General features: G+C 37.9%; 1 protein-coding gene across 7 annotated transcripts in view; it reads right to left on the reverse strand.

Annotated features, from left to right (window-relative positions):
* Positions 1-14,369, reverse strand: part of MBNL1 (muscleblind like splicing regulator 1) — a 157,612-nt gene that overhangs the window by 24,325 nt on the left and 118,918 nt on the right. For all 7 annotated transcript variants that reach the window (XR_007515080.1, XM_049867463.1, XM_049867462.1 and 4 more), the window contains exon 4: positions 9,867-10,067. Coding sequence is in view for 6 of the 7 variants with exons in the window: in XM_049867463.1 (XP_049723420.1) it covers positions 9,867-10,067 (201 nt within the window). In the remaining variant the exon portion in view is untranslated. The remainder of the gene's footprint in view (positions 1-9,866; positions 10,068-14,369) is intronic.

Consider the following 14,369-nt stretch of genomic DNA (forward strand, 5'->3'; position numbering starts at 1 on the left):
TCTATCTCAATATTCTTTTTATTTTCAGCAATGTGACTTTAAATTCAGGTTGCATAAGACAAGTTCATTATAAGACACTTTCTCATTCCTCTCATCTCTCTCCACTCGCTCTGTGTGTGTGTGTGTGTGTGTGTGTGTGTGTTTGCACAGGTCAAGGGCATTCAGTTTATCACAACTTTATGCTATTTATGTGCTACAAATGGTTAATGTGTTTGGCTACTAACTGAAAAGCTGGAGGTTTGAATCCACACCAGGGGTGTCTTAGAAGAAAGGTATGGGGGTCTACTTTGAAAAAACCAGGCACTGAAAACCCTATGGAATATAGTTCTACTCGGACACACATGGGGTCTTTGTGAGCTGGAGTCGACCAGATGGCAACTGTTGCTGATTATTCTGTCATGGGATGTATTCAAGGGGAGTTCTAAAAATGTCTAAGCCAAGTTTATAACTAAGAATTGGGGAAGAGCTTGTCCCCAAGTCAGCCTTTTCTGAGGTTTCAAAAAGTTTAACCAACTCCTTTTGCATGATATTTGGTTTTGCCTGTTTAATGTTTTAATTTTAGCTTTTTTTCCCCCTGCCTAGTATTGCTTCTGACTTAAGATATGGTACCAAAAGAAATACGCTGAAATCGCCATTCTCACACTATTCTTAGAGTTGAAAGATAAAGAAGAAGCAGAAAACCTCTCATGTAGACTTGTACCGATGACAGCTAGAGACCAGGAGGCTGGGAAAGTTTGGCAAGCATTAACTAGACGTGCATCTGAATTGTGGGGTACCCACTGCAGTCGGGTTGATTCCGACTCATAGTGACCCTATAGGACAGAGTAGAATTGTTGGGTACCTATCCCCAAAGCTTTGAAACATCAAAAAACAAAAATCTCAAAATAATTGCCTTACAGTCAATTCTGACTTATGGAGACCCCATGTGTTATAGAATAGAACTCTACTTCATAGGGTTTTCAAGGCTGTGACCTTTCAGAAACAGATGGCTAGGCATTTTGTGGGTAGGTTTGAACCACTGACCTTTTGTTTTAACACCTTGTACAACCCAGGGACTCCATTTTTGAAACACATTTTCCCCTAAAAAAAACAAACAAAAAACCCACTGCCGTCAAATCGATTCCAATTCAGCAACCCTATAGGACGGGGTAGAACTGCCCCATAGAGTTTCTAAGGAGCGGCTGTGGATTTGAACTGCTCACCCTTTGGTTAGCAGTCTAAGCTCTGAGCTCTTAACCACTGTACCAACAGGGCTCCAACCAATAAACTGGGTCAATGCCTCTAGTGCTGAATATAGGTTTTGCCTGTGTCTCTGATAAACTCAAGAAACCTTTATCTGATCCCCAAAAGTAATCTTTCGGATGTAATTTTATATTACCAAATTATAATTGACAAATACAGCTTCAACAAATGTAATTTCATGATTCAGATCAGAAGGAAAAATTGTTTAAGAAAAAAAGTTTACTATACGAGAATCTGGAACACAAAGTAAAATCAAATTGCCTTTAGTTTGAAAATTCTAACATTACATTGTTATATTTTTCTATTTCATCCAGTCTTCTGCATTAATGCATTTTCAGATAGCTCTAATTATAGTATAGCTACTAGGTAATGACCTTCGGCCCAACACTGAAGGGTAAGTATTTTCTCATTTTGCTAAACAGAGCCCAGAATGATCACTTCTGATGGCGGCATTAAATTTCATCAAATAGATGTGTATAATATAGTTAACTCTTTCAGAGGGCATCGAGATTATTCCCAATATTCCCATATTAAACAAATCTAAAGAATAGATTTGTGCCTACTATAAGCTTTGTTAATCATTTTTCTAAGGATAAATGTGCAGAAATTATATTACTGGGTCAACAAATAGAAGTACTTCTATAGCTTTAATCTAGGTTTTCAAATCTAGATTAAAATAATTCCATCTACTTATCTAAACACATAATAGGTTTCAATCAAGAAGAATATGTTTGTTGTGTCCTCTATCATTGCTAAGGCAGGATTTTTTGTGTAAATCAGGTAAGTTTTATAAACTTCTTAAAAATGGACCATAGGTAAGGTTTACATTCAAAATCATCATTCCAATGAAGATGCTCACTGGAAACATTTAAGTACTTAGTTCCATTTTCAGAAAAACACCTACAAGATAATTACAAACTTTAAATAATCAAAAAACTTCCCAAAGAAATTTGAATTAATTGTATACGCTTTTTTTTTTTAACCAAATAGCTGTGGTATAGTGGGAAGAGGATAGAGTTTGGGGTCAGAAAATATAGGTTCTTGTTCCTTCCACTGACTACCTATGGAATCTTGGGCAATTCTCTTATTATCTTGGAGATGCAGTTTTGTCCTCTACGAAATGAAGACATCGTTAACACCTACTTAATAGAGTCATGAAAACTGAATAAGATTATGCACGGATTGCTTACAATATATGTCTAGTTTACATCAACAGCTGCTGTTTGATCTCTATTTCTTTATAAACACGTCTTTCAAAATACAGGCAGTCCCCGGGTTATGAACACCTGACATACATACAACCTGTAGTTAATGACCCACCGTTCGACTTAAAGACAGACTTAGGAAAGGAACTCATTTGTAACTAGGGGACTGCCTGTAGTCAAAAAAAATAATTGCTTTTATAAAGAGTATTACATTCAGCAATGTTCTGCAAGTTAAGACATTGAGATTCTAGAGAACTTAGCATCAATGTTTAAACTTACTCAAAATTGAAGAGCCATTAGCATGTTCTTTAAGGAGATTCCTTTGAAGCAGTATGTTTTGTGTTCATCATATTTGTAAAATTAACTAAGTTGTCTTTGGAGAATAACATTCAAAAACAGGAACAGAGAGCTAATTTTAACAGGGAACAGGAACCCAGTCCATTTCAATAATGACAGTGTTAAGAAACTTATTCTATGACATATACTTATATGTTGCTCAACAATAAACACTATGAACTTTATTTTTCATTAAGTTAGAGCTAATATAATACTTTAAAAAACAAATGCTGGATACTCAATGGTTTTATTAAAGTGTTCACAGCATTGCCGGCCATGAATATATATATAATCTACTGCAAAGATATTATCTGTACTTTCAATTTAAAAAGGATTAAAATCTCTGCATTTAAAAAATTTTTGTGATTAGGGAAAATGATCTCAGGAAATTGATTATATTATTCCTGAAATAAACATCTGATGATAGTTTCAGTCTGTTATTCCCTAACTTCAGAACTGCAACCCATCTGAACTTCATTTTTCCCACCTGAAAAATGAAGAAAATGATATTTATTTTAGCTACCTCATAGGATATGTTAAGATCAAATGGGACTAATCTATGTGAGTTTTCCTTGAAATCTAGAGGCCAAACCCATCATTTAGGCCAGAAAAACACAGGCATATGTCTATGTGTGATTGACTAAGAACATATTACTTGAATTCATGCAACAAAAAAAAGAAAAGAAAGTCAAATGGAAAGTATAGGAATTCCTGACAAAGGAAAACTTCCCATTAAATCCACTTCCAGGTACTCATTTTATTAATTTCTCTGACAAACCAACGGGACAAGAATATACAAGTAACTCTGAAACAACCTTAGCAATGTGACAAAATGCTCAAATTTACAGTTACTTTTATCACCCTTCCTAAATAACTGCAAAGACAGTGGGACATTTTAGCTTTTATTTAGAGGAAGAAATTAGTGCAAGAACAGCGGAAAGGGAATAGCCAAGCCAAGACTGGCATTTACCTTATTTTAAACAATTCACAACTTTATCATTTCTAAAACAAAACTCAAATTAATCACAGAAATTAAGAATTATATTTTTAACCAAATCCATGGCTGTCAATGCAATTCTGACTCACAGAGACCCTAAAGAACAGAGTAAAACTGCCCCATAGGGTCTCCAAGGAGCACCTGATGGATCTGAACTGCTGACCTTTTGGTTAGCAGCCAAATGCTTCATCACGGCACCACCACGGCTCCTATAGTAAACTAACTGTTTTAAATGAAGATATTACTATATTTTTAAGAGGTGTTCTAAAGCCTTAAAATATTTATTTAAAGATTTTTTTTAACTATATAGATTTGTGTGCACACTTGAAAACATTTTTCACTTTCTAGAGAAATTTAAATCGAAAAAAAAAAGTGACCAGACATCCTCCTACAAAAACATAAAATTAAAATAATCCTATCAGTAAGCCCTTCCTGTATCGAGAGCATCTGTTTTTCTAATATTTTGAAAGTCTTTCATATTCAGTAAATCATGCCAAATCCATTAAACTCCTACAAAAATCCCAATCTAGGCCTGCCTTTTGCTGACTCTAATCCTTATCTATCCTCAGATGCTCTTTTTTTGTGGAGTCAATAAAATATCATCTTTTTTTCTGCCTATACGAAGAGTCACTAGACTCTCCTGAGTCATTAAGTAATATAAGCATTTTTTTTTTTTTTTTTTAGCCTGAATTAAAAACTTGTGTCATGGTTACTTTAGTACTATAGAATAAAACTTTCAGCACAGGATGAATTTATTTTATAAATATTATCACCCGTGCATACTGTGCTCCTCAAAATAATTGTCTAGATGAAACCAAACGGCAAACATTTACCCTAGAACAAAACAAAGGTGAGAAGGCATGGGGATACAGGGAAGCTAGACTAACAGAAACAGAACCACCAAAACGGACATAATGAGAATGTAACCATTGTCAGTGAACAATACGTATGGAAATCGTTAAATGAGAACCTAATTGCCTGTGTAAAATTTCACCCCAAAACACAATAAAACATTAAAAAAAAAAAAAGGAAGAATTTATTTTAAAGCAAGCCAACTCCAATTGAAAATATCTGCAGCCAAGCTGTTTGCCCAGCTTGTTTGGAACAGTTTTTCTTACCTAGACTGTTGATGTAAAAATGATGACGTTAACCACATGCCAACCTAATGTCTTTATCGGCATCTGAAATATGCAGCTGCTGGTTTGTATTTTGTTTGATTAATGTTGCTATGTGATATAAATTACCTTGATAATCATTGCTGTTTACCTCAAATATTTCACTAAGCTGTGCATAGCGTTCTCAGCACCTTACCTCTATGGAGAATGTTAAGTGTCAGAGGAGTGAGATTCTTCCTTCAGAGCTACAAATAACTGTCTTTGAAGTAAATGATGGAAAGCTGAGACTTAAATGGCGAACAAGTTACTGGGCATCAATTATGAGCTTGGCACTATTCTGTTGTGGACCTTTTTCTGTGATTGAGAAGACAGCACTGAAAAGGTTTCAAAGGCAGTCTTTACAACATCTTTAAATTGAAAAGTGTTCAATAATTTTCCAATGGACATTGCTGACTAAAGCAGAAAATGCATGAATTCCTGTACTCTTTCTGTAGCATACATGACTACTGTGTGTCTTAAAAATAACTCAGTGGTTTCTCTAATTGCCAACTCCTTATAATGAAGCAAGGATAAACCCAGTGCTGTCGAGTCGATTCCGACTCCTAGTGACCCTACAGGACAGAGTAGAACTGCCCCGTAGAGTTTCCAAGGAGGGCCTGGCGGATTTGAACTGCCAACCCTATGGCTGGCAGCTGTAGTACTTAACCACTACGCCACCAGGGTTTCCACTGAAGCAAGGATAGGACTAAAAATCATAGCCTTTTCCAGTACCTATACATTTTAGTGGAAACCCTGGTGGCATAGTGGTTAAGTGTTACAGCTGCTAACCAAAGGGTCGGCAGTTTGAATCCGCCAGGCGCTCCTTGGAAACTCTATGGGGCAGTTCTACTCTGTCCTATAGGGTTGCTAGGAGTCGGAATTGACTCAATGGCACTGGGTTTGGTTTGGTTTTTTGGTTATACATTCTAGTAACTTCTTAAAATAATCACTGAAAATAAATTGGTGTTTGGAAATTACAGAAAGGGACCCCCAAGTCATAAAAAGAAATTTCAAAAGTTACATTCCAGGGATTGATATTTAAGATATTTACTCTTCTGTAAAGAAAACCATGAAGCCTAGATTTTAGAGTTCAGAAATTATGTGACTACAAGTCTTTTAAAAGATGCCCAACAAAATCAGCTATCATAAATACTGACATAAAATGTGTGAGTATGCCTATGTTTAATTCAATCTTTCAGTAGCTTGCAGCTGGTATCAAAAGCAAGAAAAGGATCTAAATGACCCTAGAATGTTCTAATTAGTGGTGATTTTAGGAATGTTGAGGTATAAATCCTCTAAATTTGTGGACGAGGAACATAATGACCAGAGAGCACGTGAAGCCGGACCGAAGCTCACTTACCTACTTAGCCACACGGCTGGGACTATTCCTTTGATTCCCGTTTTCCAATGAAATATTTCTATAGTATCATATCAGATGCTGTAAATATCTGTCCGTTTTTCTAAGCAATTATATAAGAACCAGAAAGCTGATAATCCATAGCACTTTTAATTTCTTTATTGCTTAGCTTAAGTTGTAGCAAAAAGAGAGAAAAAAGTAGCAAGAGGATTTGTCTAATATTTTACCTGAATTGGAAAAATGTCACATCAGTAGGAAGTAAAAATTTTAAAATGTGCTGCAAGGTTTGATGAAGAAAAAAAATAGAGTATAGACTTAAAATAACTAAACATGTGGCCAACCAGTAAATAAACGTGTGCATTTATTGCCGTGTCTTTCAGACTTCAACATGTAGTGCAATTAACCCATGAAAGCCCATTGCCGTCCAGCTGATTCCAACTCATAGTGAGACTACAGGACAGAGTAGAACTGCCCCAGAGGGTTTCCAAGGAGAGACTGATGGATTCAAACTGCCGACCTTTTGGTTAGCAGCTGAGCTCTTACCCACTGTGCCACCAAGGCTCTGTAGTGCAATTAACATGAGAAAAATAACCTGAAGATAAAACCCATTGCTGTTGAGTCAGATTCGGACTCACAGCAACCCTACAGGACAGAGTAAAACTACCCCATAGGGTTTCCAAGGCTGTAAATCTTTACAGAAGCTCCCTCTGAGTGGCTGGTGGGTTTGAACTGCTGACCATTTGGTTAGCAGCCAAGCGCTTAAACACTGCATCACCAGGGCTCCTTAAAAACCTGAAGACAGGAATGTATAAAATCACAAGCGAGAGCAGAAAGACATGTCTCTTAGCTTCATACTGCAAATATCCTAACAGGTTGTAACTGGGACATCGGATCAGGTCCCATTAAAGAGAATAAGACAGGAAGCTACACTGCTATCAGGCGTTTAGATAAGTGGATTCAGGTCAAAGGGAAATAACGGTCCATGCAACAGTAGCCAGTTCTTGTGAAAATGAAAACCAGAGAGCAAAAGAAAACAGGCAAGAGATGTGAAGTAGCTCCTCACAAAAAGAAAAACAAAACTGAAAGGGCTTCGTTTCAATTAAACGCTATACGAAGGATAACCAAATTACAGACAACCTGAAATTTCTGGAAGATTACAGAGGCTCTGACCACATAGCTCAGACTTTTGAAGTCTCCATTCTCTCAGCTTTTTGAATATCATCCCCTATTAATAATTAATTCATTAAAGTCCATCTCAGATTGTCTACTTAGTTCCCATTAATCAGTTGACATTTATGCATTAAAAACCGAGGGTTTACTCCGGAAAGGTCGGGGACTGGGGGTGGGGGCAGTGGCAGAAACTGCCTCACATGTTGAGCGTCCAATACATTTAAAATATTTAAAATTTCTTCCAAATTTGTCTGCAAACAGCCATTAGCCATTCAGGAGTAAGCACAGTAACAAACCACCCAAAGGTCAAGGTGGACCTCGATCATACAGCTGAGCCCTCCATCCACAGAGGGCTTGCCTCAGTGGTGCGTTTCACTGACTTCCATTGAAACATTACGGTGACTGCATTCACAGGCAGGTCTCAATGTCCTTCTAAGTTCTATTTATGGTACCAAATGGGAGCCCTGGTGGCGCAGTGGTTAAAGAGGTCGGCGGTTTGAACCCACCAGCTACTCTGCGGGAGAAAGATGTGGCAGTCTGCTTCTGTAAAGATTTACAGCCTTGGAGACCTTATGGGGCCGTTCTACTCTGTCCTATAGGGTCACTATGATTTGAAATCGACTCAGTGGCAGTGGGTGTGTTTTTGGTTTTTTGCAAACATTCAATGAAAGGTCAGAAATAAGCCTCAAAGACAAAAACTTCTAAAAATACACGGGAGCCAAACTGTACCACCTCCTCTTTGTGTCACCACTTGCTGGAGAGTGTTTAAAAACTGAGTTCTGAGTTTATACCCTACAGGATCATCCCACCTACATGATCTTGAACAAGTGACTTCACACTTCTCCACCTAAATGTATTTCCCTTTAAAATGGAGCACCTTCCACATGAGACTGTTGTCAGGGTTAAATAAGTAATTCAGGTAAAAAGCTGGCACCGTGTCCGGTGTGCACTAAACACTCAGCAGGTATTAGCTGGGATAGTACCACCAAAAAGGTGGTCACAGTCATAAAAACATGCTGAAATGTGAGGTCCTTTGTAAGGCACGCCAACAGAACTTCATAAGAAGTTGATATTTATTCACTAAATTCCTGCTAAACTAATAAGTCACTGGAGCCAATTATGTTCACACAACAGCCTTATTTTGCCGTTTTCTCAGTAATTAATACATGCAAAACTTCTCAGCACTCAGTATTGCCACATCCTAACCAGGGAGAAGAGTAAAAGGTCATTTTATTCATTAGCTGAACACCAACATCAGCCTTCATGGCTTCCATGTACTGTAACGTTGCCCATTTTTCCCACGTCGACAGTTTACCAAGTCCGTTAATTCACAAGCATGCTGGAACTCTTAGCCACCATTTCAAACTAAGACTTACAATGTTCATTTTTTTTTCATGTAGCAACAGGAAGGCGCATGTATCTAATTATCCTTGACTCTAGGACTTAGAGCACTGTGGGATTTCCTATTTTTAAAATTTTTATAAGAGCATCACTTCACAAACAAAACAGCCTTGCTATTTTAACCAAAATATTACAGAGGCTTATGACGAAACTTGCAATAATAAATCTGAAAATGCTTTATAGATAGTAACTAAATCATCTTTGTAACATCTTTATGAGAACAAGCGTTAGCAGACTGATAGACCTTTCTGTTCATGAGAGCAAAAACAACTATAAACATTTAAGAAGCCAGCCCTGCTGGTGCAGTGGTTAAGAACTCGAATCTGCCAGCTGCTCCCCAGAAACCCTGTGGGGCAGTTCTACCTCGTCCCATAGGATCGCTCTGAGTCAGGTTCGACCCTACAGCAAAAGGTTTGGGTTTTTTTTTTGCTATGTGCCAGACACTTCTAATTCTTTGAGGTAGGTGACATTATTATCACTGTTTTAAAGAAGAGGAAACTGAGGCACAGTCAAGTAACAGGTGGTCTGACTCCAGAATCCAAGCACTTATCACTGTCCTACAAATGCATGCCTTGACTTTTATAAACATTAAGAAAAAGAGAAAAAACTATTGCCATTGAGTCCATTTTGACACATGATTACTGCAGTGTGTAGGGCAGAACTATATTCCACAGGATTTCCAATGGCTGTGATCTTCTTCTGAGGTACCTCTGTGTGGACGTGAACCTCCCACCTTTTGGTTAGTAGCTGGGCACTTAACCGTTTGTGCCAACTAAGGCTCCTTTTATAAATATTACATTAGACAAATTTAATAATAAAATAAATATAAATATTACATTAGACAAATTTAGTACACAAATATTCTAGGAAAACGCTCCAAACATCAGACCAAAATCTCTGCTTTGAATTTTTTTTTTAACCTTTTTAGGCCATGGCAAGAGCAAGCAAATATAGTCAGTGGATTAGAAAGGAGTCCAGGAAGAAACCAACCCGTCATTTCCTACCTCGAGTCTGTCCGTGCGCATTAATTTCTGAGCAGCAGCTGCAGCAGCTGCAGGCACGGGTACCCCGGGATTCCCTGTAACCAGCATCGGTGCAGTGGGCAAGATCTCTGCTGGAACCAGGCTGGGGGAGACAGGTCCCAGGTAAGGATTAAAGGCTGCTGATGCATTGGTGGCTAAGCTTGGTGCAACTGAAAACATTGGCTGAAAAATAAAATAAGAGCAATATTTAATAGACAGGCCTCACTCAAACCTGACCTCCTACATTATCCATCTATCAACCATCTATACATCCATCTATCCACAATCCATCCTTTCCCCCCTCCCTTTGATTCTCAGTTTATTTACTCTCACTTAAGGTAAGTATGTTTCACTAAATAAGCATTCATCGAATAAACACTTTTTAAAAATACATTAAAATATATATTTTTATATTTACATATTTTAAAAATATATCCAGTAAATCCCCCACTGGAGTTTTGAATCTTGGGGTCTATAATGCTGGCAATGTCTTTTTCTATGCAGAACCTTCTTCTGGTTACCTAATCTCCATATTTTCCTGATGAAATCCTGCAAACTTGTTTAAGAAATACATTTCATAATTGCTTGGTCAGATGTACTTGAAAGAGTTGTTTACAACTGTTAATAGGTTGCAAGTGTCCTATTACCTAGAATAAATAAAGCAGAGCTCCCAGCAGACAACAGTTTCACAGTTAACGTAAACCGCAAATACATCTCACGGGATGTGTGAGAGCTGATGATGACACTTTTGCTTCTGCACATGTAAGACGCAGCGTTTGGCACACTCACTGAAAGCTAGTTTTCCAGAGGCAATTTTAAATGTTCCATTGGCCTATCACACATTTGTGATCTATTCAGGAACGAATTCACCTTACTGGGGAGAAACCAGTCAGAAATGTGGAATCTGGAACTGAAGACACTTCCAAAGAAATGTTACATGGTAGTTCAAGGAAATACATATAGCAGCGTCTAGTGAACCGCCGCAGGATAGAACTCCTGCCAAAAATGCTTTAAAGATGATATGCGGATCGTCTCTCTTTGTTAATAAGTAATTTTGCTCCCATGCCACCGGTATGATGAATACCAGCAGGGTCACCCACGGTGGACGGATTTCAGCACAGCTTCCAGATAAGACAAACTAGGAAAAGGGCGTGCAGACCTACTTCTGAAAAAATTGGCCAGTGAAAACCTTATGAATAGTAGTGGAATGCTCACTGTCTGATAACAGTGTTGGAAGATGAGTCCCTCAGGTTGGAAGGCACTCAAAATACAACTCGGGAAGAGCTGCCTCCTCAAAGTACAACTGACCTTAGGGGGTTGAAAGAGTAAAGCTTTTGGGAACTTCATTTGCTGATGTGGCACAACTCAAAATGAGAAGAAACAGCTGCGAACATTTTTTAAATAATCAGAATGTGGAATGTACAAAGTATGAATCAAGAAAAACTGGGAGCTGTCCAAAAATGAAACGGAATGCTTGAAGATCAATATCCTAGGCACCAGTGAGCTAAAACGGATGGGCATCTGCCATCTTGAATTGGACAGTCATATGGTCTACCATGCTGGAAATGACAAATTGAAGAGAAGCAGTATCATACCCATCATCAAAAAGTACATTTTAAGATCTACCCCGAAATACAAATCTGTCGGTGATAGGAAATATCCATATGCCTACAAGGAAGACCAATTAATATGATTATTATTCAAATTTATGCAATAACCACTAATGCCAAAGATGAAGAAATTGAAGATTTCTACCAATTTCTAGAGTCTGAAATTGATCAAACATGCAACCAAGATACATTGACAATTACTGGTATTGGAATGGAAAACTTGGCAACAAAGAAGAAGAATCAGTTAGAAAATATGGCCTTGGTGATAGAAATGATGCAGGAGATCCCACACAGAATTTTGCAAGACCAATGACTTATTCATTGAAAGTATCTTTTTTCAACAACATAAACAGCAACATGGATCTCACCAGATAAAATACACAGGAATCAAATCAACTATATTTGTGGAAAGAGACAATGGATAAGCTCATCGGTCAGAACAAGGCTAGGGAGGACTGCAGAACAGACCATCGACTGCTCATACGCAAGTTCAAATTGAAGCTGAAGAAAATTAAAACAAGTCCACAAGAGCCAAAGTACAACCTTGAGTATAACTCACCTGAATTTATTGAGTCAATTCCTACTCACAGGACAGAGTAGAACTGCCCCATAGGGTTTCCAAGGAGCAGCTGGTGGATTCAAACTGCTGACCTTCCCGCTAGCAGCCGAGCTCTTAACCACTGTATTACCAGGGCTTAACTGTGCTTACTTACTAATGTATACTGTACAATTTCACTTGGTTTTCACCATGCCCACCTTACTATAAGCCAGTGCATACTGTGCTTACTGGTTAATCCACCTTGAGTAAAGGAGCTAAACGGAAGATGTCAAAGGGCAGCTCAAGAAAACAAAGTAAAATATTATAATGAAACATGCAAGACCTGGAGTTAGAAAACCAAAAGAGAAGAACATGCTTTGAATTTCTCAAACTGAAAGAACTGAAGAAAAAAAATTCAAGCAATATTAAAGAGGTATATGGGCAAAAAAACTGAATGACATAGGAAGCATCAAAAGAAAATGGAAGGAATACAAGAGTCGTTGTACCAAAAAGAATTTTTTTCTTCTATAATTTTAGGAGGTAGCATATAATAAAGAACTGATGGTATTAGGATATCCAAGCTTCACCGAAGGCACTGGAAAAAACGAGGCTCCCGGGATTGATGGGATACCAATTGAGACGTTTCGACAAAGGAATGCTGCATTGAAAGCACTCATTAAGAAGTTTTGGAAGGCATCAACCCATCCCACTGACTGGAAGAGGTCCACGTTTGTGTCCATTCCAAAGAAATGTGATCCAACAGAATGAAGAAATTATTGAACAATGTCACGAATACCCCACACAAGCAAAATTTTGCTGAAGATCATTCAAAAACGGTTGGTTGCAGCAGTACATCAACAGGAAACTGCCAGAAATTCAAGCTGGATTCATAAGAGGACATGGAATGAGAGATATCACTGCTGATGGTGGATGGATCTCAGCTGAAAGCACTGAACACCAGAAATATGTTTACTTGTGTTTTATTGACTATGCAAAGGCATTGGACTGTGTGGATCATAACAAATTATGGATAACATTGCAAAGAATGGGAATTCCAGAACACTTAATTGTGCTCATGAGGAACCTGTACCTAGATCACGAGACTGTTGTTTGGACAGAAAAAGGGGATACTGGGTGGTTTAAAATCAGGAAAGGTGTGCTGAGGGTTGTATCCTTTCACCATACTTATATAGCCTGTATGCTGAACAAACAATTCAAGAAGCTGGACTATATGAAGAAGAATGTGGCATCAAGACTGGAGGCAGAGTCATTAACAACCTGCAATATACAGATGACACAACCGTGCTTGCTGAAAGTGAAGAGGACTTGAAGCACTAACTGATGAAGATCAAAGACCACAGCCTTCAGTATGAATTACACCTCAACATAAAGAAAAAAATCCTCACACCTGGACCAATAAGCAACATCATGATAAACACAGAAGTTATAGAAGTTCTCAAGGATTTCATTTTTATTTAGAGGGTCAGTGAAAAAGAGGAAGACCCTCAATGAGATGGACTGACACAGTGGCTACAATGATAGGCTCAAATACAGCAACAATTGTGAGGATGGCACAGGACCAGGTAGTCTTTGTTCTTTTGTACACATGGTCACTGACTCGGAAGCAACTGGAGGGCACCTAACAACAACAAGGACAATTTTGTTCCCAGAAATTTGTGAAACATATTTGTTCTTTAGCAGCATTAATTTACCTGAATTCTAACAATTCGCCTTCCCAGTTTTTAAAGTATCCCATAGCATGACAACTTCCCTCTTTAACAATGCATCATTTCAAATTTCACAGTTCTCAATTCCTGAAGTTTAATGTTCTGTGTCGTAATTATATTTGTCTTCAAAACACCTAAACTCACAGACAAATGGACCTTGTTCTTTAAGATAACGTTGAATAATTTATTTTCTTTTCCCAACAATAAAGAAGAATAGAATCATAGACTCTTTTTAGACTAGAAGGGACATTAGAATTTAGCTAGTTCTTCCCTCTGATGGGAATGAAAAGGTTGATGATCCCAGAGTCTGTGTAGTATGGAAGAGAACTCTGGAGTAAAGCTTTATACTACATAAGATGGCTATCACAACAATAATTATTATAGCACAAATGAATCATATAAAAAAATATATACATATATATAAATATATATCCTTTATTCAGTCTGGCCCTGACCCAATACAATGAAATTCAATTAGTCCCCTTTTCTAGGACCGTGGTTCTCAACTGGGGGACCATTTGCTTCTTTGGGGACATTTGGCAATATCTGGAGACATGCCTTGGCTGTCACTGCTGGGGAGTGCTATTGGCACATAGTGAGAGGGACACTG

This window comes from Elephas maximus, chromosome 23 (assembly GCF_024166365.1).
Source record: "Elephas maximus indicus isolate mEleMax1 chromosome 23, mEleMax1 primary haplotype, whole genome shotgun sequence".
NCBI lineage: Eukaryota > Metazoa > Chordata > Mammalia > Proboscidea > Elephantidae > Elephas > Elephas maximus.